Source organism: Pteropus vampyrus, unplaced genomic scaffold (genome assembly GCF_000151845.1).
Source record: "Pteropus vampyrus isolate Shadow unplaced genomic scaffold, Pvam_2.0 Scaffold322, whole genome shotgun sequence".
Classification (NCBI taxonomy): domain Eukaryota; kingdom Metazoa; phylum Chordata; class Mammalia; order Chiroptera; family Pteropodidae; genus Pteropus; species Pteropus vampyrus.
The window spans coordinates 257,575-284,959 of record NW_011889103.1 but is presented as its reverse complement, the minus strand read 5'-3'; the positions used below and the strand labels follow the sequence as shown (position 1 = coordinate 284,959).

The 27,385-nt window shown below is 46.5% G+C and overlaps 1 protein-coding gene across 3 annotated transcripts in view; it reads right to left on the bottom strand.

The window, feature by feature from the left end:
- WSCD2 (WSC domain containing 2) overlaps window positions 1-27,385 on the bottom strand; it is a 102,285-nt gene that overhangs the window by 27,819 nt on the left and 47,081 nt on the right. For 2 of the 3 annotated variants that reach the window (XM_011377789.2, XM_023521904.1), the window contains exons 2-5: window positions 21,560-22,495; window positions 12,139-12,253; window positions 8,330-8,514; window positions 2,229-2,282 (exon numbers count right to left, since the gene is read on the bottom strand). In XM_011377789.2, coding sequence (XP_011376091.1) covers window positions 2,229-2,282; window positions 8,330-8,514; window positions 12,139-12,253; window positions 21,560-21,941 — 736 coding nt within the window. In that variant the 5' untranslated portion in view covers window positions 21,942-22,495. The remainder of the gene's footprint in view (window positions 1-2,228; window positions 2,283-8,329; window positions 8,515-12,138; window positions 12,254-21,559; window positions 22,496-27,385) is intronic. The other variant, XM_011377791.2, reaches the window with a different exon arrangement.

The window sequence follows — 27,385 nt, the reverse complement described above, 5'->3', positions numbered from 1 at the left end:
GACAAACCTGAGGACCTGCCATTAGCAAAAAACTCACTGAGGATTAACACAGAAACAAAATGTTAACCCTTGGGGAAAAGTGAAGCAAGTTGCAAAACCACATACCTTCATCTATATCTGTATCTGGGTGTATGTATAGTATAAAATCACTTTTTTAGCATTTGTGTATATGTATGTGTATATATATATATATACATATATATATATATACACATATATATACACATACATATATATACATATATATGTATGTGTAATGTGTGTGTGTATATATACATATACATACACACACACACATATATACACACACAAACACATATATATATATATATATATAGAGAGAGAGAGAGAGAGAGAGAGAGAGAGAGAGAGAGAGAGAGAGAGAGAGAGAGAAGGGAAAAGGATGTTTAGGAATGATAATTTTACTTTTCAGCTGCCAAAGGTACCTTAGTGATGACTTGTACCACCTGGCACCCAGTAGCCTCCAGTTGTTCATTGAGGAGGCCAGTCTAGCAGACTAAGAAGAAATCTGGAATTTGATTAAACGGCTAATTTCCAGAATGTGCCGCAGGCTTGCACACATTCAGTGCTATCTCCTCCACTTTCCCCATCTCTGGCTCCAGGGTGATGAGAAGCAGAGGCAATTGTGGTGGTGGCTGGAATGGTCAGGAGGCTGCTGACTCACTGTGTTGTCCTCCAGACCTCAGTTTCCCCACATATAAATGGTGGGGAGTGGGGGTTAGACTACACAGTGAATCTCTTCTGTATAGGACAGCCTACCACCTTCCAATAAGAAACCGTATAACCCAAATGCCACTAGTGCCCTGTGGGGAAACACGGGACATTCTCCTGTCCCATGGCCTGGGGTGCTCAGAAGGAAGCCCCGTAAGTTCATCAGTCACCCTGAGGAAGATGTAATGGTGCTCACAGAAGGTGCCATACAAAGCAAAGGCAGGGAGGGGAGCCACATATTTGAACTAAAGATGTATAGCAATGAGGTGGGAGGCCTGAAACAATGTGGGCAAACCTTCACCTAATCAGAAAACTCAGCTGGAGGCCAACTCTGGACACAGAGCAATGAGATGCTGGCCTTGCTCTCAGAAGACCAGTGGCCAGCAGATGCGAGCTCTGGTCCCGACTTTGCTTCTCCCTGGAATGCGTGTCTACACCTGTCAAACAGGCAGCTCTCCTCGACAGGGCGCCCATTGGCAGCTCCACCCTTCCTCACCCTTTGACCCTGGGCAAGTTTCCTCTCTTTTGGAGCTTCAGTGCTCTCATTTCTAAAATGGAGACATGAATATTGGGTGGATCATTCAAAGACAGACATGAATGAGTGTTGTGAGCTGTGACTGCAGTGGAAGGGACAGGCAAAGGTCTGTGAGTCTGTCTATCTCCTTACACGCAAAGGAAGGGAAGGAGGAAGTTGAGTCCTCACCCTGGCATCTCCCGATGGGATTTTTCTTCTGCCTCCTGGATGTCAGGAAGCCAGACTGCAAGGGTGGGAAGAGGAAGGAGGACTCCATAAGCCCAGCTCTGCTGAGGTTGGTCTCCCTTTGACATTTAAGCATCTGCTAATGAGTCCCTGATCCTCCCAGACAGGAGAGAAGGACTGAGCTGAGTGCCCTGAATACCAAATAAGGTGAGGGTTTCAGAGGTCTTAAAGGGCCAGAGAGGGATCAGGAGCTACTGCTGGGAGTCTCTCTTTGGCCACTTTGTGTGCTGGGGGTGGGGGTTGGGATGGGAACAGGTTTGGGAAGTCAGTTTCAGGAGCAGTTGACCTGTTGGATGTGGGGTTTTCCTATAGTCCTGCCCAATCTGCTTTTGGGAGGAAACCACAAGGTCACAGAGGACTCCCAGGGATCTAGGGGAGCACTTTAAAGGCCATTTCTCTCTGAAGATTGATCTCCATTATGTCTTGGTGACCAGGTCACTGAGGACATGCATGGTGGCCAAGACACTTAATACTCCTTCTACCCTTATTTCCTCCATCTATAAAATGGGTCACCTGGTTCTCCCCATCAGTGGTGAGAGGCTCTCTCATTGTTTATGTCTGAAAATGAAAGAGAAGTGGCCAACCTGGATTCTTCAGGCATCCTAACACTCCACTGCAATATGAAGTATTTCAGACTTTCACAGCAGCGGGTAGATACCTTCTTGTTTGCAGAGCTCTGGTATCCAGTGGAAAAGGCATTGGTTTTAAATTCAGACAGACCTGGGTCACCACTTACTTAGCTGTGTGTCCCTGGCAGGCGTCTTCACTTCCTGAGCCTTAGTTTCCTCATCTGTGAATGGGGATCATCATATCAGCATGGGGTGGAGGTCCATGTGGTGGCATTCACAGTACTTGAGACCTAACCAGGGTTCAGTCAGTCTCTCTTCCTGCTTCTTTCTCCATCACTTGTCCATGACAGGTGAAGGATGGCTAAATCCTATGTAGTAGAGCTGTCAGTGCCCCATCAACGTACTCCCGGCACTCACCATCCCCATATAGGCTGACAGTGACCTATAGTAAACACCCAGGACTCTGCCTTGGGTCTGTGAGGCATGGGCTAAACCTGCAGGGAGTTAATCTCCCTCAGAGCCACTTTCAGCCAATGATGAGTACAGAAGGAAGATAAACACTAGTTTCTCACCCCTTCTGTGGGATACCTCTGAAGCATGGTCTCCACCTAGGGTTTCCCAGTGGGATTAAGCTTCAGTTGTCCTCAGTAGTGACCTGCTTCATAAAGGCCCTTGTATTGGCTCCTTCCTTTCCCTGTCTCACTTTTCTACTACCCTACAGGTGCATCCTGAGGTCACCTCCCAAGCAAACCAAGGTTCACATCTTTGTCTGTGGGGAAACCCAGCTTACAACATCTTGGATCTTTGAGTATTTTTAATCCACAAGGGAAATCCTGCATGGAGTTCAGGATCACTGTTCTTCAGTGCCCATAGTCTGTGAGAATGGTGCTCCCTGGGGTTGTGCAGTACACAGCCCATGGGCAATAACAGTGACCCCAAGTAGTGTCTTCCTGATGACCAACACGACTAAAGGATAACAACAATGGTATTATCAGCTGTTTACTGTGTGTCATTAGTGCTAAGTATGTTACACATATTGTATCTCAATTAATCCTCACAGCAGCCTATGAGGTAGATGGTACTGTTACCCTGTTTTGCAGGCAGAGACCTTGGGACATAATGAGATTCGATCACTTTTCCAGGTCACACAGCTAATGGGGAGCAGAGTTGAGATTTGACCCCAATCTTGTTTGACATCACATCCTAGTTTCCCACCTCTCTGCTATTCTGCAGGAGGCCTGCCCAATTCTAACATGGTTGAGCTCCAGAGACCCCATGCCAGCCACCTGAATTTCCCAGAAACCCTCTCATACTGTACAGTAGGGGTCCAAGGATCACAAAATCCCATGCCCCACATTCTGACAATGTCAGCTCTTCTTTGCCAGCCTAGCTGAGATGGTGCGTGACCTCAGCAGCTTGGGGTTTTTATTAGCAAGAGGCAAGAAGAGCGACTGTTCATCAACTCTCTTTGCTGGGGGCATATGAGGGACAGCCCGGAACCAGCTGCAAGTATCTCTGAAGTCCTATCATCTCTTTGTTCTGGGGCTTCACAAAAATGAGGTAAACGTCATCAGGCATCAGCTTAAAGGCAGGCGTGGAAGAGTTCCCCTCGGTTTGAAAGAGGCCGCCACCCCCACCCCGCCTTCCCCCAGGTAATTAGGCCAAGCTCTACTGCATTAAAGATGCAGTGAGGAAGAAAGGCAGTGAGCTGGGAGCTGTTAACAGCTACCGATAATCAGGGAGAGATTGAATTACACAGAAGAGCCTAACTGTCCAAAGAGAATTCAAACCAGCCATTTTTAGGCATCATCAAAGTCTCCTGCTGGCTGTAGGAAATTCAAATAGCTTGAACTGGGTGCTGCTCTGAGTAAATTGAGGAGTTTTCATATTAGGAAGAAGGGGCATCACAATTGCTCCATAAACAGGCACTGTGCTAGGTCCTTTCTCAATTTTATCTCACTGTGTGGTTATAGTAATCGCACAGACTATGGTTGGAATTGTCCCTATTTTACAGATGAGGCACCTGAGGCTCAGAGAAAATACACGACTTGGCTAAAGTCAACATAGCAAGTAAGTGAGAGAGCTGGCATACAAACATCTGCCTGATTTTAAAATCCACATTGCTCCCAGAGCCTTCCTGGATTTTCTTAGGGGAGAAGAGCAAACCAACTTGTCCCTATCATGATTCAGAAGGAGAAAAAACTTCTAACTACCATTTCTTTGGTTCTATACAGCATAATTCATGAAGGCCCATGTGAATTATAAAATTCAGGAGTCCCAGACATATATCAAGGGCACGGAGAGGCCTGTAGGCCTGGCAAAGAAGGAGCCAGACATGGTCTATCCAACAAAATGTGACTTTCCATGATCATCTGAGTCTCCCCTCAGCAGAAGTGGTTAGAATGGAGTATCAGTGAGCATAAAGCACAAGCACTGAAAAAAAATTCCTCTTCTAACTTTCAAGATAAAAAAGTTGCCAGAACTCACAACAGTACACAAACATGTGAATTGTGAATCGTAAGTCAATGACATATTTTTTCAGTGATAGTGTAAGCTTCATAATGCTTTCACCAAAATAGAATGGAAGAAACAAGAGGAAAAGTGCTGGACCCTGAGAGAGGTTGGCGTGCGGTCATGGGTGCTTTAGGCAGCACAAAAGGATGATCAGCACCATGGATAGCCACCCACAGGACTGACATGTATATGTTCCGCGTCATTCTAATGAACCTTGCAACACAAATCCTGCAAGAATCTTTCAGGCAAATGGAATTCCTTTCAACATCCTATAAAGTCATAATGTTCCCAAATCTGGCAGGTCTCTGCCCCTGGGAGGAGAGCTACACTCGCTGACGCATTTAGCAAAGTGCTGTGAAAAATGTAATCCAACCAAGAAGGAAGTCCATTTCTCAGTTCTTTTGTAACAAGGGCGAAGAGTCCATGTGCCTGAGAGTCTATGTCAAGGCTGAATAGCAGGGTGCCTGCAGACATTTGCTCTGCCAACCTTTTAATGCTCTCGCTACTGTAGGAGCATTCCAGCACCTCAGAAACACATAGCTGGCTCCCTACACAAGGCGGAGGTCCCCCATCTGCTTGGAAGATACCTCCTTTGAATTGTCACAATCATTAAGAGTTCTATGCCACTGCTCAGGGAAACACAATTAGGACTCAGTGTTAATATCAACTAATGACTCTACAAATGGAATCTGGTTTCCATTCTACCTGCTTCCTCGAGGGCTTGTTCATTTCTCTGACTGATGAAATATAGGCTAGTGTCACGTGCCAGTGACTTGGAAGCCTCCCTTTCTCATGTATTGGTGTATAAATTAGATCCTAGGAATGGGAAGCCAGGGGTGCCACTGGGTCAGAGCAAAAACATTGGAGATTCTGTATCGTTTAGAGTCAGGAAACAAGGCAGAGGAGAGATCAGGGGTCAGGGAAGGAAGGAGTGAAGCTGGAGCCAAGATGTTCCCCTCCAAAAGAGGAGACGAGGTCCTGTATCCAATACAAGAGGTCAAGGTGCCCACAGCACTGTAGTGACCGGGCACCTGAACTAGGAGTCAGAGACCTGGGTTCTAGCCCATGCTCAGTCCCTAAGAGGCCTTGGAAAAATCATGCCTGCCCATCATTTCCTGAAGTTACCTCTGGGTTTTGCATACTCGATTTCCTTTGCCTAGATTTCTCCCCCACTGCTTAGCAACTTGTCATGAGTCTAGATATCCTCCTCTTCTACACCAGGCAAAATCCTATGCATCTTTCAAGGCCCTAATCCAACAGCCCTCTTTCTCTAGAGGCTCAATTTAGCCACTTCTGCTCTCTGGGCCTCAGTTTCTAAAACTGTAAAGTGGGACATCAGCAAGGAAGGTACTTCCAATATGGCATTTAACACACGAACTTTGCTGACCCTGGACTTTTGCTCATGGCTGGAATACTTGGCTCTCTCTTTCACCCAGAAACCTCAGAGTTAAGATTCAGCTCAAATGTTGCTCCCTTGGCGTCTACAGACAGAACTCTCACAGTCTTGGGTATATATTCCCCATGCTTCAACAGATCCTACTAGTCTTGGTCCTGTCTCTCCACTAGACGTCTCAGGGGCTGCTCACCAGCAACCACTCAGCCCTCTCCTGCTACAAGAGCAAAACACACCTTACTACAACAGGTATAATGGTCTTTGTTGAGACATATATTTCACCTGGTTGAAAAGTTTTTGATGGTCCACGAGAGTATTATTATAATAGGTGATCAGGGGTGTGTGTGGGGGTGGGGAGAGAGAGAATGAGAATGAGAATGTTCATATTATCTAGCTAATTTAAACATTAATCGAAAAGGCATCTGGCTAATATCTGGCTCATGATATACATAATTCTTGTTAGCTTGCTCATACTCATCGACTAGGATGTTTCAGTGGCAGCAACTTTCTCTCAAAATATCCCTGGCTCTAAGTCATCTCTTCAGATAGTCAAAGTCCTCATCAAAATAACATAAATATTGGAAGCATTTTTTTCAATTTGTTGAGAACTTTCTTCCAAGTGTATCCTCTGTTTGGATCTAATAAATTTTTATAAAAATTAAAAAAAAAAACCCAACCCATAAATATTGGCATAAAAGTGATGAGGATGATAAATCTGCTATCAAATTCAAACCTCATTACCCTAATGGCCAAACCAGGAACTCGTTGTGTGAACTTTCTCCAACCTGGATTTCACACACTACCTCTGTCCTCTGCCTAGGCCTTCAGACCGTCCAGCCTGGGCCTTCAGATGCATGGGGAAGTGGATGGGGCATCTGTTTGCAGAAATCAGCCCCTTTGAAAATTGGAAGCATGCTTGACCCTATGGAAGAACAAAGCTTGAATGGGGCTTCAAAAATATGGCATTTGAAAAACAGAACACATTAGCAAGCAAACTGATGATAAAGTTTTATAAACAATGATGTTCAGATGGAAGAGGCCTCTCTCTGGATGAAGACAGGCATTAAGTTCTGCTAAATCCACCTGTGTAGGCAGGCCTACATCCCAGGGGGAACTTGTCTGCTCCACTGAGGTCTAAGGCCTTATTACTCTAAGTGTGGTCCCTGGACCAATAGCTCAGCATCATCTGGGAGCTCCTTAGAAATAAAGAATCCCATCCTAACCTGCTGAATCAGAATCTGCATTTTAATAAGTGCAGTGAACCCTGGGGTTCACTGGCACATTCAAGTTTGGGAAGACTGGGCCCAAGGTTAGAGACCTGGTTGTGGATTCCTGTCCCTGCCTCTGGGCTGCATCAGAAAGGTAACCAGGAGGAACCTCAGCCCTCCATCTTTTGTCAAAGCCATAAGCTTTTTATGTATGTCAGAGGGTCACCTTTACCTAGACTGTGTGGCCTTGGGAGGTTTACTTAAATTCCTTAAACCTTGGTTTCCTCACTGTAAAATGGGGATAATTCATAACACTAACATTCCTGCCTGAAAAGGTGGTAGGAAAGGTAAATGAGTTTGGGTCTGCAGTGGGCTTAGCACAGTGCCTGATACACAGCAGATTCCTGATACAGATATTAACTGCTATTAAACACCAGAGAGGGGACAATGGGACACTATCCACAGAAGAGGGCCAGTTCCTGTCCTCTCCTACTCATCCCCTTTACTCCCTCATTTTGGAAACTGGAGAGTTTTCAACACGACTTAAGTACTGCCAAGCAAGGAATAAATTCTCTCTATGGGACCATTAAAGATGTAGGTGCTGAAGCTGATTTAAATCCTCTGCTGTCTGTGTGGCATTAAGCCTCTGTTTCCTCATCTGTAAAATGAGAGTAGGCAAATAATAGTGCCGATTTTAAGAGCCAGTGTGAGAACTGGATGGACTCATTCTGTATAAGGCACTTAGAAAAGGATGCATTATTTGCTGCTTTCACTGTTATTGTCATCTTCATCATCGTTAGAGACAACCTGCTTTCAGAAAATCAGGAAGGACAGGCCGAGCTCAGGCTCTAGTTCAGTTTGTTAAGGAGGAAGATGGGTGCAAATGAGGGTTGTGGGTGGTCTAGGAGGCAGCTCAGGTGGGGACAGGAAAGGGTATTTGGAAACATTCCAAGTAGCTGGAGCCGAGGGCTCTGCATGGGGCGGGCTGGGAGGCGAGGCTGAGGAAGGACTGTGGCGGTCTTGGAGGCCAGCCGAGGGCATTGGAGTGATGGGGAGCCATGGAAAGTGTAGGGCAGGTGTTCAGGTAGGTGAGGGCTGTGGCCGGCTGGCCAAGGGAGGAGTCACAGAGAGGAGCAAGGGCCGACTCACGTACACCTGCGGGCCGACTCCTGGGCCAGCTGCAGCCGGTAGACGGAGAGGCGGTTGGCACCACCGCACACACTGCCCCTCTCGCCCTTGCACTCCATGTCGCACTCTGCCTCGCTCACGTTTGTTGCCTGGATCTTGTGGCCACAGTAGCACTCGGCGCCGAACTCCAGGCCAGCATACAGGTAACCCCTGGGGGAGGCTGCTGTCAGGCCAGGGCAGCGGCCACCACCAAGAGCCCAGGGACACAGAAACTCGCCCAGAGTGGAGACCTGGGGGATGGGAGGGCTCTGGGGACCAGGACCCCCAGGGACCACCCACCTGCCTTCATCCATGTCTAAAGACTTACACCCCCATGCACCTATCCACATAGACACATCATGTCCATACTGACACCCACGTCTTATATACCTTCAGCACATGGCACATGCTTTATGCACACATACCCCTTACATTCTGTGGGGCCCCCCACCCCACCCTTTTGCTCTTCCTTGTCTAGAGTCATGAGCCAAATACATCCCCAGAATCCAGCCCCTTTATTCCAGGAAGCATCCCTCAGGAATGGTGCTCTGTGAGAGAAGCTGGAACTAGGGGAGGAGGCAGAGACTCTCGTTCCCCTTTGGAAGATGGCAAAACTAAAGTTGCTTATCCAGCCAAGTAAAAAATTCCTTCCCCTAAAACAAAAAAAAAATCCAGGCACGGTAAGGTTTTCGACTCCTTTTTTTTTTCCCCCACAGTCATGGAATCTTTTCCTAAAAAGGACTCTTAGTGGACACCCATTCTGTAAACAGATAGAAAGGGTGTTGCTTGCTCTGGCTTCGGGGGATGGGAGTGGAGGGAGGGGAGCAGGCAAGCCCAGTTTAGCCCTTTTGCTCATGGGGCCTGGGAGGCATTCTCTAGAACCATGAGGGCTCCCCAGGGAGCCTCAGCAGAACACTGGTCACACAAGGTGGAACCAATGGGAACTGCCAGTCCACACTTCACTCTGGACTTCCGGGGGGCCGGCTGGAGAGACAGACCCACCCAGACTCATACCTCCACACATCCCAGCTATTGGACTATTGACCCTGACCTCACTGCTGTCACCTTTGCCAGAAGAACCTCTCATAAAATTAAAACAGATCACTTCCCATTTCTCTCTCTCACCCCAGTGGCTTTCCCTGCTCTCAGGAAATATCCAGATAGCTCAGCTTGGCTTACAAACCCTTCTATCAGTGGATCTTTAACCTCGATGGCTGTTAGAATCACCTGGGGAACATATATTTAAATGCCACACCTGGGTCCCATTTTCTGGCTCAGGTGGGATGTGGGCGGCGAGAGTTTTTAAAGTTTCCCGGGTGTAATGTGCAGCTGGGAGTGAAAATTACAGCAATGATGCTCCAATCATAGTCCCAGGACCAGTAGCATCTCTGTCACCTGGGAACTTGTTAAAAATGCAAATTCTCAGGCCTCCCCCCAAACCCTGCTGAATCAGAAAGTGAGGGTGGGGGCCAGCAATGTTTTGAAAGATGCCCGGTGATACTGATGTACACTCTGAGTTGAGAGCCCCCATTCTAGATCATCTGGTCCCCTCACTTTGCACTCCCCCACTCCTACCTCTTCATTCTTATCTCTCATCATTCCGTTCCTCCCTCTGCCGACTCTGCCATAGTCATGGGCTTTCTGATTCTTCAATATGATAAGCTTGTTCCTGCCTCAGAGCCTTTATCCTTGCTGTTCTCTGCCTGGAACTCTAACTTTGCCCCTAAAGTGGTTGGTTTCTTCTTGCCTTCCGTGTCTAAGCTCAAAGTATCCTGCCTAGACAAGGCTTCCTTGACCACCCGTCTAATGTCACCCCTCCTACCTGGCTCCCTCTTACCACCCTGTTTTATTTTCTTACAGCTCTTATCACATTGAAAATTATCTTGTTTATTTTTTTATTTCCCTTGTAAATTGCCTGTCTCCTGCTCTAAAATGTCATCTCCAAGAGGGCAGTGACCCTGTGGGGTCATGTTCACCTCCATCTTTGGTTGATGCCTGGCATATGACAAGTGTTCACTAAATATTGAGCATGCTGTTATTTCTGCCCTACTGTGACTACCTAAGAAACTCCTATTCATCCTCCAAAACCCAGCTCAAGATTTCACCTTCATAACTCTTCCTGAGCTCTCCATGTGGAGTCCTCCGTTCCTTCACATCTGCCCCACACATCATAAGGCACTCCCAGCCCAACACCCCTCACGCTTGGAATCTCCATATTCTGGTTCCTTCATCTGTAGAACATGAATCATAATGTTCCAGACTCATAGAGGGTCTTGTGGGGCTTAAAGAGTTAACATTTGCAAAGTGCTGAGAGCAGGGCCTGGCACAGAGCAAGCACCCAAGTGTAAGCTGTTGCTATTCTATTGTCCAAGCCTGTTCATGCCTCTGTCTCCCTAAAGAGTCCGCTGAGGGCAGGGCTGTGGCAGACTCATCTCTGCATCTTCAGCACCTGGAAGCACATGTGGGTAGCCAATAAATATTTGCTGAACTGAACTGAATTACATGAGTTGCTCTGACTTGTCTTCTGAAGCTCACTTTGGCTGTCTCCTCCTCTGAGAAGTCTCTCCTGACACTCCAGGCAGACTGGGGGCCTCTAGTTCATTTCCACAATCTTCTATTTATTCCACCTCAACCCTTGTCTCGCTAACCTTCCCTTTCCTGTTTAGTCACCTGTCTTCCTGTCTAGGCTGTGAGTTCTATGAGGACAGAAACTTTGAGGAATTCACCTGTTTCCCTACAGTTTGATAAATATATTAATGAATTGATATCATCAAGGCTTAGAATCTTTCCCCAACTGGAGAGAGTCCTGGGCTCAGGACTTCAGTGGTGGACACTCAGGAAGTTGATTATAGAAGAGATAGGGTTTCCCGATCAGGGGCAGAGGGAAGAGTCTCTTGGTCACCCACTTGCCCATTTCAACTTCAGCCATGGAGCCAAGGTCCTTCAAAGCCTGTGGCCTCCAGAGCCAGCCAGCTAGAGTCTGAAGGTGAATGTGTTAGAGGCCTCTTCACAAGCCACCACAGGTCAAGGGACCCAGGACACAAGGAGAGGAGACAGTCAGCTTAGCCCCCTGGTGCCCCCAGGGCAGCAGTGCTGGTGCCCAGGCCTGGACTAAAGGTCCTGTCCTTTCTCATGAGTTCTTTGGAGCCTCATCCGCTCTTGGAAAGTCAGCTTCCTTCCCAGTGCATATTCTAATCCAAAATATCATTTTCTTCTTAGATTAGAAAACATGGTCTATACAGGTGAGTGTTTTTTCCCTGGGAGAAAAACCAGGAATTTCTCTACTGAGAAACCATGAAACGAATACTCCTGATATACCACCTCACCTTTCCCAGGACATCTCACAAACCTCTACTCACAGACTCATACATGCATACCCACAAACACTCAGTTGTGCTTTTCCCAAACAGAAGCAAAATTCTGGACCCTTGCCCACATATTTACGCAGACTCCTGCACAGACAGCCACTCCTGTTTGAAGATACCTATGTATTGGCATTAAGCTCACAGATATAACCAGCTGCCCCTGCATACTGTTCACTGCGAATTCACTCCTAGGCACAGTCTTAATTGTATAATCACAAACCTCCATAGACCAACTCCAGAACAATCTTGCTCATTTGCATGCATAGGTACACACACACACACACACACACACACCCTTGCATCACCCTTTCCTTGTGGCCATGTCCTCATCTTCCACTACATCCTTCCATGGAAAAGGAAGAAACGCTACAGGCAAGAACCTGAAGGAAGGGGTCTGAAATGAATGGAGCCTGGGACGTCGGGGCCCTACCGTTCTGCACAGTTGTCCTGGCAACGGAAGATGGTCATCTTTTTGTAGTCGAAAAAGGATACTCCTCTCAGGGCCCGACTCTGGGTGTCATCCAGGTAGCAGCCGATGTACTTGGCTTGGGAGAGAGGAGAAAAGTCAGATATGTCTGGGGACAAAGCTGAAAGAGTTACAGGAGTAACCAGTGTGCCTCTGGCTATGCGGCCTTGTTGACCTTTTGGTACCAATTCCTTCCCCTGAGCAGAAAAGCAGAAACAAGAGAGACTGAAAGTCATGTGCATTGGCTAAACCTGCTCCATAAGGGCAGTGGAGTTCAGTGGTCCTGGAGGCCAACAGAGTAGAGGAGGAGCCGCTTCTGTGGCCAGGGTTAAGGTCAAAACCTTGGGCTCTACTGTCGACGACTGGGCAAAAGAACCCAAGCCAAGCTCATTATCTAAGCACCAAGCAGATGAGACTCATATTAACGCAGCTCTCAGGAGTTTGACATCTGGCAGCACGTTATCATTTCTACAAGATGCCTTAAGATATTTACTTTTTCTTGGGAGGAACAATGGACTTGGATATCTCAATGTTTGGGTGTTCATCACACTTTTGTTACATTCTAGCACTGGCTTAGTGTGTTTAGGCTGGTCGACCTCTGTGAGGCCTAGTTTTCTTCATGGTGCGTATGAAAATACCAACCCAGTAAGGTATTTAAAATGAAATGATTTGTGCGAATGCTTCTACCAAAGTGTCTTACATAGAGCAGGCACAAAGTCAGATGAGTGGAATAAGAAACTGGCCATTCACGGTGCTCTGTAAGTACTATACAGTTTGCCTATATTGTGGGCCAAGGTGAGTATTTCCATTTAAAGGTAAAATTTAAATTATGTAAAACAACTATCCAATTTTAATCCATACTTTGTTTTGTTTTTTTTTTAAATAGTAAATATATTTTTTTACTTCATGGTAAATAGCAATTCTCACACATAAAGATGGCACTTTATAAAGTTTTTTTCCCATATATTCTTAAAATTATTATTCACTTGGACATTAACTTTGCCAAGTGCTTTAAACATCGAACCTTTACTACAATCCTATGCGATAAGTCCTATTATTGCCCTTTTATATAGAAGAAGAAACTGAGGCCCAAAGAGGTTAAGTCACTTGTCCAAGGAAACACAGCATATGTATGGCCTATGTTCTGAACTACTGCTTGCTGCTTCTTAACTCTGGAGATCTTGGTGATGACCCACGTGAAGTGCAATGCACTGGCATGCTCACACTCTTTTCTTAGGTGACTGAACAGAGGACCAGAAAGGTGAAGTGGCAGCTGATGGCAGAACAAAGATTTAAATCCAGGTCTAGGGGACCCCAAACCAGCACTCTTTCCCCTATTCCACTTGGGAGTAACTGAAGGTAGGACTGAGGATCCAGCCAGCCCTTGGCATGAAACAGCTTGCACAGGGAATGCTTGAGGCAAATGCCACTTGATCACGTTCCCTGGCTAGGCTGCTGTCTATTTGAACTGTGGGCTTCTTTCCCTCCTCACTCGTGGTATAGAGCAGGGTCTAGCAGAGGATGCAGGCTCATTACATTGTGCCCCATAATGTCACCCTGCTAAATGCAGGATTTGTCAGCCCTTCTGGAGATGTGCCTTGACCTCCATCACCTTGAATTTCATGCATAAGACAGAGGTGATTTGGTCTACTAAGAAACAGTTCATTTTTAAAAGAAACATCGCCTCCCTGGAGCAGGCACATCAGATGGTAACAGCTCTGGAGAAGCTCACGTTTTGCCATTGTGCTTCTTCAACAAGGTATGTCCCTCCTGTCACAGATGTTATCACACCCTGTGTCCTGGGGCATGGATGCTGTTCACACCTGAGCTAGGAAAGAGAACATCCATGGGCCATGTTGGTGAAGGTTTCACATCAACTTCAGCTCAACAGCTCACTAGAGGATAGTGTCCAAGAATGAATTGTAGGATGGCAGCACGAGAAAGAGGGAGCAGGAGGGTGGGAAAGAAGGATAGGGGAGAGAGAGAGAGGGATAGAGGGAGGGAAGGAAGGAGGGAGGGAGGGAAAAAGGTTATTTTGACAGCATGAGGTCTTTGTCATTAGATCAAGAGATTGTGTGTGTGTGTGTGTGTGTGTGTGTGTGTGAGAGAGAGAGAGAGAGAGAGAGAGAGAGAGAGAGAGAGAAACAGAGAGAAACAGAGAGAGATGGAGAGACAGAAAGAGATGAATAGGAATAAAATTCTTATATTTTGACCACCTCCTATGTGCTGTCTACTTTACTAGGGGCCATGCCTACTTTTTTAAAATTCAACCCTCGCACCCTTCTTATTAACCCAGTTTATGGATAAGGAAACCAATTCTAGTGACTATTACATTTATTTGCCTTAGAAATGAATTTTTGTTCTAGCATATGGTATGTGTTCTGATGGGTAACCATTCATGTTACCCTTTCCTAAGTGTAATTAGAAGCTTTGTAATCTTCCCAAGTTCCTACAGCTGTGTCTCACTTAAAACGCAAGCTCAGGTCTATCCTTTAACCATTTTACATTTGGGGAGGTTTTACTTTCTTCTGGCCCACAAGCTTCAGGTTCACAAAGAGCCATACTGACACCTGATGGGGAGGGATGTTCATACTTTAGATACACTGGACTTGGAGTTAGATGTATTATGATTCTGGGTGGTCTCACTTAGGATGAGGGTAGCTGCATTTGGCTATAGATGGGAAAGTGGATTGTGTTAGATGAGATTTTTTAATAACCAAATTAACAGGAGAGAGAGTGTATATCATAGGCATGCCCACTATAGCGTAAAGGGGTGGACTGTAATATATTGTTTGTGCCTTCAAGGCACTCCTCTTCCTATTTTTCTGTTAACAGACCTAACTTTCCCTGACCCTGGGAAGACACTGACATTTGCAGGGCCAATCATTATTGCTCCTCCCACTAGCCGGTAATTTATTGCGCTTGGGAAGGACACGTCTGTGTAAGAATCCACTCTCTGGATTCTTATAGATTAAAGCTGGGAGGAAGAAATCTGTTTCGCTTGGGTGATGACATTGGCATTCTGTAAGGCCAGAAATACCAACAGCCACCATCCCTGGCATCAAAATCGTTCAATGCAGGAGAACCAAGGTAAGGCAGAGACAAGCAGAGATGAGAGTTAGAGAGAGAAGGGCACAAGTCATTCATTTAAAAATCCAGCCCCTCTGTAGTTGAGTGACAAGATGAAATACATTTTCTTCTTTAGCTTAAGTTGGTTCAAGATGGGTTTTTGTCCCTTGACTAATATGATGATAATCAAGTTGCTTGAGTCTATCCAGTTGTGAGGGTCTAGACCAAATCCATGCCCAGCCCTACCTACTCCAAAATGACCCATTTTCAGGCATCACATGGAGTCTCGACTTGGGAGGAGGGGATCTCCGTCCTGGCTTAGTCCACATAATCTACCAGCTCGTCTCCATAGCCATCCAAATATTCCTGAAGTGGCAAAGTCTCCCCAGTCGGGCTGTTTATCTCAAGCATAGATTCCAGTGAGGGGAGAGTCCAGCGGAGCATGGGCATCTGGAAAAAGGCCTTCCTGATGGTATTTTTTCTTTCATTTTTTTTTTGCTTCAATTTATCTTCCTTTTCAAGAAAGTTTGCTCTCTTCGATAAAAGTAATTTGTTAAAAGGGTAGCTAAGCATGACTCATTTGTATTCTTCCTACTGACCGTGAGTATGAGTAGCCTCACAAACAGGAGGCAGTGGAGTGTACTAGAAGGATAGATTTGGAGTCAACCAGACCTGGGTTTGAATCCTGACACCACCGTAGCCTTGCACTATTCCTCAAGCTCTTGGAGATACTGTTCTCCTGCCCAAAGAGTGGGAATAAAAACAGGGGTGTTAGGGGTTGAATTGTGTTCCCCCCGCCGACCCCAAAAAGGTATGTTGGAAATCCTAAGCCCAGTATCTCAGAATGTGATCTTATCTGAAAACAGGGTTATTGCAGACCCTTAATTTGTTAAGATGAGGTCATATTAGAGTAGGGGGGCTCCCAAACCAATATGACGGGTGTTGTATAAGAAGATGGTTGTCTGAGACACAGGCAGAACACCGTGTGAAAACAGAGGCAGAGACTGGAGTCAGGCAGCCACAAGCTAAGGAGCACCAAGGGTTGCTGGTGATGCCAGAAGCTAGGAGAAGGGCATGAAACAGATTCTCCTTTAGAGGCTTTAGAGTGCAGGCCCCTGGCACTGTCTTGATTTGGGGCTTCTGAACTCCAGAACTGTGAGATAATAAATTTCTGTTGTTTTAAGTTTATGGTACTTTTTTAATGGCAGCTCTAGGAAACTAATACAAAGTGTATTGCTAAGATTGATTGTAAGTAAGGTGCATCTATGCATTGGGCCTAGCCCAGGGCCCGGCATGGAGTAGAGGTTCAAGAAATATTTATTTTCTTGCTGAGGATTCTCTGCCATTCTGGAAGGTGGTCCTTCAAGATGACAACTTCAGTGCTGTCTAGGTTTCCTTGTGTAGGGAATGGAATTTCCTACTCACATCTAGGCTTCCCTGGGGATGAAGGGATGCATTTTTCACTTTAGTCAAGGCCCACAGATCCTACAGACTCAGCTCAGCTATCTCCTCTCCCAGGAAGGCAGCCATGGTCAACCCCCATGACTAAATGGGATCCTTCCTTTGGGATCCCAGAGTCCCCTGGCTCACCACACCATAAAACTTTTCTAAACAATTTTCCAGGTACTGTCCATTACTTTTTAAAATTAGAAATAATTTAGGCTCATTGTAGAAGAATGTTTAATAAAATTTAAAAATTGTATAATAAAAAAGCTGGATACAATGCTACATGTATGAAATATATACCTTGGAAATAAACACATAAAGGAAAAAAACAAGAAACTTATACACTGATGGTGTTGACTGGCTCTTGTTGGATGGTAGGACTCTGGGCCATTTTTATTTTCCATCTCTCTTTTTCTATGTATTCTAATTCTCTACAATAAGCATGTATGACTTTGATAATCAGAAAAAAGATATTTTTTGAAAAAAGAATTTACCTTTTTACTTGCCTGTCTTCCTCCAGGGGGCTATGAATATTCCTCAGAGGGGAAAACTGCTTGAATTATTCCTCTATTTCCACCACCCAGCACAGAGTGGGGCACATAGTAGGTGTGTATTAAATAAGGAATGAATGAATGAATGAATGAATGGAGTTGGGAATTGTGTAGCTCAGTGATTAAGAATAAAGGCTTTAAAATCAGACAGAATAGGGTTGGAGTCTGCTCTGCCTCTTAGCTGCTATGTGACATCGGGCAAATTACTTAACCTCTCAGAGTCTCTGTTTCTTCATCTATGAAAGGGGCTCAAATTCTTACCTCATATGAAGCTGAAAAAAGAGTATGGATGCACAGTCCCTGACAAAGACCAGACCCTCACTACCCTGCAGAGATCACATTTGAAGCTGGAGGAGATAGGGAGTGGGTATTCTGCTGTCCCTTCAGAAAATGCAGACCAATCTCCCCAGTGCCTTCCTTCATGCCCAGCCCACGCCCCTTTGTAATTCTGGGGATAATGGAAACAGCACAGGCTTTGAAAATCAAACTGGATTTAGCTTCTGTCTCTGCTCCTGATTAGCTGTGTCACCTCAGGCCAGTCACATCACCTCTGTGCTCCTCTGTATTCTCCCACAGAATGACAATATTACTAATAATGGCTGGCAATATTAGTGCTTCCTTCGTGCCTGACTTTGTGCTGAGCACTTCCCGGGCATTGATAAGTGAGGTGACATAGTGGTTAAGGTTCAGTGTAAGACTTAGAGTACCTGGGTTTAAATACTGGTTTACTCCCTCCTCCAGCTTGATAAATTCAGACTAGTTACTTAACCTCTCTGTGCCTCAGTTTCCTGCATGTAAGATGGAGTTGATATTGAATTGCTATGAAGATTACGTGGAGTAATAGATGAAAATGCTTAGAACAGTACCTGGCACTTGGAAGGCACACAATCAATTTCACTTATATAATCATCACAATAGTCATCTGACATTAAGTACTTTTTTCTCCCAAGAGGAAACTGAGGCTCAGAGAGGCAAAGTGACCTGTCCAAGGCTGCATAATCAGCAAGTTACAGAACTGAAAGTTGAACCCTGATTTGGCTGCTCAAGGCACAGGTTCTTGAAAGGCTGGGGCAGGTAAAGGACCCAGCGAGATGACGGAGGGCAGGTGCCAGTGTCACCCAAAATGTTAGACTTCCTGCCCGGTCCCAGCCCAGCCCAGCCCGGGAGCAGCTCCTCCCTCCCCTTCCTGTGCCGTGATGCACTCAGAATCCTTTAAAGTCCTGCCTGAGCATCACCACAGAGTCCTTGTCCGCTTCAGGAAAACCAAATGTTTAGTGTCAAGTCAGAGAAGCGTCTCGTTTTTATTAGCGTTAACCTAATATGTTGTCTTCCCTTGTGGAACTCTGAATAAGTTAATCAAGGAAAGGCTGGATTTGTCCATTGCAATAATGCTGCCTGATTCCAAAGGCTGCTTGTTGAGAGCTTGGAGCTCTGGGCTTCTTATTTTCTCTTCCTTCTCTCTTTACATTTTATAAAATATGTCAGATTTCCAGGGACAAGGGTGGGGGCAGTTAGCATGGTATAGAAGGCTCACAAGCCTTGGAATTAAATAGACCGTGTTTCAAACCTCAGTCCCTCCACTTACTACTTACTCGTGTAACCTGGGATAAGTGACTTCTGAGTTTTAATTTTTCCCACCTGCGAAATCGGATAACAATAGTCTCTAACTTTTTGAGTTGTTGTGATTATTAAATAAGGCGATCAAACACTTATGACATGGTCTAGGCCATAATGACCATTCAATAGGTATTAGCTATTATTACTACTACTAATAAAACAGCAACTATTAAGTGACCTATTATTATGAGCCAGGAGATGTGACAAGCATTTCACATATATCATTACATTCAATTAATATACGAAAAGCAAACAGGGCAGTGGCTGGCATGAAGTACGTGCTCAAGAAATGGTAATAATTACTACTAGTAGTGGCAGTGGTATTTTATTCTCATAACAAACAGAGAGGTGTTATTATTGTTGTGGTACGTATCAATTGTGCTAGAAGGATTTATATTCTATCAGGGGACCTTGACAAGCACAGGCAATTACTATTCATATAAAGGCCATGGCAGGAAGCACAGAGGAGGAGTATTTGATCATGCCTGGATGGGGGCTGGGGACGATTTCCCGCAGGTGAGCTAAGCTGAGACCTGGAGGAAAAGTAGTGCTAACCCTTGGAAGGCACCTCCAGCAGAAGGATGGTCACTCGTTCAACAAATAGGTTTTGGGTATCACCTTAGTGCCAGGTGCTGTCTCAGGTTCTGACAGACTGGGGATAGGCAACGTCCCTGCCCTCATGGACCTGACAGTCTAATAGGGGAGGCAGATTACAGACAAGGTAGCAAACATGTAAATGAGATGCTTTCAGATAGGGACAAGTATTGTGACAAAAATATAACTGGGAAATGTGGTTGTGACTGGGTAAGTGGGGTACTATTTAGTTAGGACAGTCCAGAAAGGCCTCTATAAGAAGGCAAGGTTTGACTGAAGACCTGAAGGAAGGGAGGAAGGGAGCCATGCAAAGATCTAGGGGAAGAGCATCCCAGATGAAAAGGACTGACTATACAAAGGTCCTGAGGTTGGAAGGGGCTTGATGTGTTCAATGAATGGCAAGAAAAACGGAGGGGCAGGGTGTGGTGAGACGGGTATGGAGTGTTACAAGATGAGGTTAGAAAGACAGGCCATGATAAGGACTCTGGAATTTATCCTAAGTGCGATGGGAGCATATCCTAAGATTCAGACTTGTGACAGACTTCGGGGCTTGCAAAGTACCAGGTGGAGTTGGGAGCACTGCGGTGAGATGGAGCTTGGTAAGTGGAAAGGAGGAAAAGAGAAGCCACGTCATGATTTCTCTATTAGGGTAGCACCTTACGCCTCACCTGTGCCTACAAGATGGGGTCCCTTCCCAGGGTAGAGCCACGGGAATTTCCAGATCCCCTCTAAGAACCTACGATGTGTCAGGCATCATGCTAGGTGTTTTCATAACCATTGTCCTATTGAACTCTCAGGAGAAGCCTGGAAGGGAGGAGTCATTATTCCCATCTTACAGATGGCAAAACTGAGGCAAGACGAGGTCTAGCCCCTTACCTGGGCCACGAGTACCCTAATCTGTTCTGCCACTTCCCATCTCTTCGTCACCTTCTATGAACACTGGGTTCTTGGAGACACAGACTTCTAGGAAATCCCTGCGGGTGGGAGGGCAGGGCCTTTTGGATGAGCTAGGCGTGGGACAGGGTTGAAGCAGAGGAACACGCTCCCCAGAATGAGTCCCCTCCATTAATCCTGCTTTCCTCCACAGTGGGAGAAGGGGTTTTCCATGGCTGAATTGCAGCAGAAGTGTGACATGTGGCAGGGGACACCAAGGCTCGAGAGGTTTTCCTTCTGTCTTGATTGGTAGGTCCTCTCAAAGCATATGACCCCCACTCTCGAAATGTCCACTCGTGTAAATCTCATGAATTGCAGGGGTTGGGGAGTCCTCCCTAGCATGCTGGTCCTATGGACAGATGTCAGCAGACTCTGGGAGGCAGTCCTAGAGCCAAGCATTCAGACCAGTTGGATCTAATTTGAGCTCCAGCATTGCCACCTACCAGCTGTGTGGCCTTGGGCAAGTGTCTTCATTTCTTCAAGCCTCTGTTTCTACTTTCCGGGCCTAGGATCACACTCCTTGCTCAAGTCCATGGAGTGTAGTGAAAATCAAGTAAGGTAAACACACTCACAAAGCAAAGCCCTTTTTGACTCTGAAAGGCTAAGAGAATGCAACAAACTATGCTCAGAGCAATGATGGTCCCCAAGCGCCATCACCAAGGGGACCCGCAAGGCAGGCTGAGAGGCGATGTGGTGCAGCAGAAGCTCTTGGGCTCTTGGTGCCTCAGTTTCCTCTTCTTTAAAATGGGAATAATAGTGCCTTCCACAGAGAGTTGAAGTAATAATTCAATACATGTAAAATGCTTAGGACAGTACCTGGCACATAGTAAGTGCCCAATAGATGCTAGCTGTTTTTATTTTCATGTGTATTTAACAAGGACTGGAAAAAGCGGCAGGGGAGGGTCAGACTTTGAACTCTGACAGACGCGGGGTTCAAATCCATGCTTGCTTGTTTGCAAGATGCATGACCTTGGGCAACCTACTTAATCCCTCTGAGCTTCAATTTTCTCCTCTGTGAATTAGGGGTGATAATGAAACGTACTGTAGATCTATAGCTATAACTATTTGACAGCTGGTTCACATTAAACATTGAAAACTGGTGACTGTTATTATATTATCATCTCCCCTCCCTTCTCCTCAGCCACCCTCCATGCCCAAATGCTCACTGCTCTTACCTCGCTCCTCCTCCTTCTCCCGGACGACCCTCCCCTTGAGGGCTCGGCTCCAGGCTCCTCCTCCATAGTCTCCCAGCTTGGTTCTCTCGTTCCCATCCTTGCCCTTGAACCAGGGTCCGTACCTGCGGGCAATGCTCGTGGCTTCGCCCATGTCCCGGAATCCTCTGCCCAGATGCAAGTCACCCAGGAAGGGCAGCTCAGCGACCTCGGCCGGGACCCCCGCGGCAGGGTTGGCTTGGTTCTGGGAGACAGCGAGCTGGCCCACAAAGCCAGAGTGAAGGAAGACTAGGCTCCCGGCCGTCAGGTAAAGCACCAGAAAGGTAAAGAAACGCACAGGTTTCCGGCGGAAGTACCGCTGGAATTTGAACCAGAGCTTGGCCATAGCGGGATCATTCCGGACTGGCTCGCTGGGGTTTGGCTGGGTGGGGTTTGGGGAGGGGAGAGAGGGCTTCCTTTCCCACGCTCCCTTTAGGGATGGAACCCGTGGGGGTCTTTAGTCTTATCCCCTTTGCCAAGGTGATTGCCAAGACCAGACCAGGAAGGCAAGTCCAGCACTTGGCTGAGGCCAAGAGAATGAAGGATTGAGCTCACTAGCTCTCTTGTGGTCAAAGTGAGCTTCTTTGGGCCATGAAAGGAGTTTTGAGGATCAGGACACCCAGGAGTTGGTCCCATTTTCCTACATCTTGCTCTTCACCTCAGCGAGTTTCCAAAGAACTTTGAAAATTGCTATCAGAGGAGGATTCTGGAGGTCACCGGCAACCACAGTGCACTTCTTGCCCTTTCTCAGCTCCTCAGGCCTGTCGGGGCTGGATTATTTCACTGAGGCCATTTCTGGCCTCTTCCCCAGTTGGGGACCAAACTTGGAGTGTCCATGTAGTGGAAACTGAGGCTGGTGGGCTTCCATCTGGTCAAGCATTTAGGGCTCAGGGCTGCCACCTGCAAAATAGCACAGACAAAAGCATAAGAAGCCTCCACACAGAGGCCAGAAAGTCCTTGAACATTCTCAAGGGGCAATGCAGAGTCCAGAGAGGGGAGGACACCAATGGCCCAAAGCACCCAGGAGTGCTAGACAGAAGCCCAGTCCTGGGTCTTCCAGAACACCTGATTTTTCCTTTAAACCACATGGGAATTTGGGGGCCTACATCCCACTTGGTCTTGGTTTGCGGACAAGCTTTGTCTTGACGAGCACAGGTTCTTATGCCCCCACACTTCCTACACACTGCGAATATATGCTGATTCTTGACTTATCTGAAGTCCAAAAAGTACTTCCTAGATCCTCGCTGAACTGTCTGCTGGACCTGGCTGATCTTAAAACAGATCAAACTCATTTTTTTTTTTTTACAAAAATTAAAAAAAAAATTTAGATTATTTTTACAAAAATCCATTATCCTATGCAGCAGGTACTGTCCTAGGTACTGTAGATAAAGCTGTGAATGAGAGAGACAAAGTTCCTTTCCTCACAAGGTTCACATTCTAGTGAGAGAGATCAAAGCCATAGCCCCTCTCCTCTATCCAAGGACAAAAAGTAAAAAGAAGGGAAACAGGGTTATTTCGCAACATATTCATTCACTCGGTATTTATGGGGTTTCTATGGCATGCCTAACTTTGTGCCAAGCCATCTGCATACATTATCTCATTTATTCTCCCTCTCATTCCTATGTTTCCCCATTTTACAGATAAGAAAACGGAGACTACACGGTAGAGTCCACCAGTGAGTGGTGGTATTGGGATTTGAACCCAGAATGGTCAAAACACAAAACCCCAGCTCTTAATCACTGCCCTTTTGACTTTGTCTTTTCCCCACATGGTCTGGATATGACTCAGGAATTCAGAGATGGCCCCTGAAGCAGCAGCAGCCCATCTCCACTGCCTCCCAGTAACCAGCAGTGGCTCACCCTTTGACAGGGTCCTCCAGAGTGTGGTCTGAGAAGCATCTGATTCAGAATCACCTGGAAGCCAAGTTAAAGATTCCTGACCTCTCCAACCAGCATCTCTGGTAGAGGGAGAAACCTGCAAGTGTCACAAGGTGCCTTCAGGTGATGGTAGTGAGCATAGAGGTCTGAGAACCACTGCTTTATGAGTAAACGTTCAGGATCATCAGCCAGGAGGAAAATGGAATGTAAATTAAAAAACATTAAACTCAATATGGCCAATGCTGTTTCACCTCACCACCAGCAGGGGGACTCATAACAATCTCGGTCAATGCATAGGCTTCAACTGTCAGTCAATGGGCGATTTGAATGATGACGGCCTCTCCTAATCCAGATAGTGGCATAGGAGTTTAACTGTGGTTCAAGGTAGCATCCGCCAGTCCTCTATATGCCTTCCCATTCATTCATGAACTAAGTATTGAACACCTACTATGCACCAGTTTTCGTGCTAGGCACTTGGAACAGATTGGTGAACAAAACAGCCCAAAATCCATGCTCTTGTGGGGTTGAACTATTCGTTCATCCATCGATCCATCTATCAATCCATTATCCTTTTGTCCATTCATGAGTCCACCTATCCATCCAGCCATTAAGTCACAATCTATCCACTTACTCATTGATTCCTTAATCCATCCATCAATCTATGTACTCCTCCATCCATCTATCCATTCATCATTAATTTATTCATCCATCCATCCATCCATCCATCCATCCATCCATCCATCTATATATTCATATGAACTGTAGCAGCCCATTCATCCATCTAAATCTCCACCTATCCATTCATCTACCCATTCTTTCATTCATTTAAAAACATGTGTTGCTTGCCTACTCTGTGTGTGCTTCGGATGCAGAAATAAATAATTCAGAGTCCCTGCTTTCAGAGAGTCCAGAGTCTACTGAGGAGACAGCAATTTAAATAATCACTATACTAGAGAGACAGTGATAAATCCATAGTAGATATATGTATAAGATATGGAATTAATTATTAATATTAATAACTCATGTTTGCTGAGCACTTATTATGTGCCAGACACTACTCTAAACATATAATACTCTGATTTAATCCTCTTAACAGTTCTATGAGGGAGATCCATATCTTTTACAGAGGAGAGGAAGAAGGCTCAGAGAGGTTAAGTAACTTGTCTGGGGCCACACAGCTGGTAAGTAGCAGTGAGGTTGTGAACCCCAGACTACTGAATCCAGGACCACATGGTTTGTTCCTAACAATGCTTCTAGTTGGGCCTTGTATCCCTTCGAAAATCTCATGAAAATTACAGATGTATACTCAGGAAAGAACCCTTGCACATAAGCTCCCAGATTTGGGCTTATGATGTCAGAGAGTCTGTGGACTCTGGGGTGAGAAGTCCTAGAATATGGGATCCCAGAGGTATGAGGGTCTGACACTGCCTGGGGGGATCAGAGAAGGCTTCCTCAGGGAGGATCTTTGAATTAGCAGTTCTTGCAAAAGGAGTCAGTTTTTTTGGGTAAAGAAACAGCAGAAGGATACCCTAGTAAGGAAGAACAACACACATAAAGGGCAGGTCACTGGGGTGGGGGGAGCAAAGGAGCTTAGGGCATGGTGGCAATGCAGTTAAGCAGTGGGAAGGGGACAGATTGTGGGGAGCCTTGAATGCCACGCTCAGGAGTCTGCACTGCGCTCTAACGGCGTGCGTGGGAATCCATGGAAGTTTCATGGTCATACTGACACTTTAGAAAGACCAGTCTCTGATCAGCTTGAAAACCTCTGGGCAGTAGGTGGTGCCCCAGTTAACGTCCTGTAGATTACACACGTGCCAGATGTTTTTGCAGCTGGGCCAGGATGAGAAAGACTGGTAGTCCTCACAGGGATAGGCAGGGGGACACCAGTCCTTCCAGAGGCACGCAGGCAAGAGTATGGACTCTGGAGACAGGCTGACCTGGGTTCAAATCCAGCCTCTTCCACCCACCAGCTGTGTGACTGGGGCAAGACACCTCCTCCCACTGACTGAGGGTCCTCACCTATAAAGTGGACAGAAGAATCTTGATACCCCTCAAAACATATTGCTGGGAGGACCGAAGTGAAATTTCAGGGAATGTCTGACGCATAGTAGGTGCTGAAGAAAAGTGCCCACCCCTGCCCCTTTCATGGGCACATGAGAACAGGATTTAAAGCCATTTGCCACAGCAGCACATTGCTGCTGTGGAGATGGCAAATATTTCAGCTGTCGTACTCCCTCCTCACGGCTTTTTGTCTCTCTGAGGATATTTCTGGGTCTAGTCCTTTTTTGTTGTTCCCTTCTCATTCTTTCCTATTTCAACACATTTCTCCTCTAAGTGGGTGCCAAATGGGTTTTAAGAGGATAATGAGCTCATTAGGAGCTGGCAGGGAACAGAAAGAGACTGAGGCTTTGGTAGCATGGGGAGCAAAGGGGGGCCTCCTAGAAGGGACTGTGAGGAGGTGGGCTCCTCCTGGGGAGGGGATGCCAACTTGAGCTTCCCGCACCATCCTGCCAGTGCTAGGAGGTGGGGCGCTTACCTGGAGGGACTTAAACCTTGGGGGTGGGACCGTGTCTGCTCTCTTACCACGTTAGCTCCAGCATGTGGTACATAGTAGATCCCCCAAGAAATATGGAGGTGGAGGAAATGAGTGAAAAGAATCAGGGGACTGGCCTTGCCACCGGGGCTTAAACCTACAAGCATGGCTCCATGTCATGCACCAGAACATGTGGTGACAGCGTCAGAGAACTATACATTCGGCTCTGTGGAGGTGGCCTCCTGTATTACTCAACTCTGGGTGGTCCTGAAGTTCAGGATCCCTATTGAGTCACAGTCTCACCTCCCCAAGAGAACCCCATCTATCATTCTCTCCCCACATGTCTCCACCTCTCTTTGTCTCTCTCCTGACAGAAATTATACCCCAATGAGAATGGGAAATGAAGTTAACTGCCACTGGTTGAGCACCTACTATATGTCACGCACTGTGTTCAAAGGTTTTACAAACACATTTTCACAAATTCCTCCCTCCCGGCAACCTGAGAGGCGGATGCGATGGTTCTCCCCCATCCACAGATTGTGTACTACAACCCCGGGCAGGGGACTCGGGCTGGCCTTCAGCAAGCCGCTAGAGGATCCATAATGCTGGAGCAGATGCTTGCTAAGGCTGCCCGTCGTTGTTTCATACCTCTTCATTTAATGTGAGACCCCTCCAAGCCTCAGCTTCCCCATCTGTTGAATGTGGTAGATGATGTCTACCCTGCCTCCCTCCCAGGGCTAGTGTGAGTTTCCACAAGGATGAGGCCGAAGGGTCCCCTTTGCGGGAATGGCAGCATTTGGTTCCTGTGGTCCAGGTTTCCAGGCGGAGCCTCCGAGTGTCTAAACACAGCCTATTTTTAGCACCACAATGAACCTCTGGTGTTGAGCTGCCAAGAAAATGACTGGTGGGCAGAGACACCCTGCAGGAAGGAAAAGCAGAAGGTGCAGACTGCCCTGAGGCTCCTTCCCCTGGGAGAGGCCATAGTGCTTCTTTCAGATTTCAGGGTCAGGCAGATCTGGCTGGAAGCCCAAGAGGCTGGACAGGGGGCAGGCTCTCCCTGCACAGGCCCCCAAGCCCTGGGACCAGCTGACCTGCTGACGATCCAAGCTTGGCCAAGAAACAGCTGCTGAGAAAGTGGGTTTGTGAAGTTTTGATTTCTTCACAGTTCTAGGTAGGAGACTCAGCTGGGGATCTCCAAGACACTGGAAGCCCATGTCAGAGGTGAAATTTTAGTCTTGGTCTAATGACAAAAATATCAGAAGTCACTGGTATTTGTTGAGCATCTACTATGTGCCAGGCACTATGCTGGGCACCTTATTTCCATTGTGCCATTTAATCTTCACTAGAACCCTTGGTGGTGATTATTAACCTCTCTGTGCC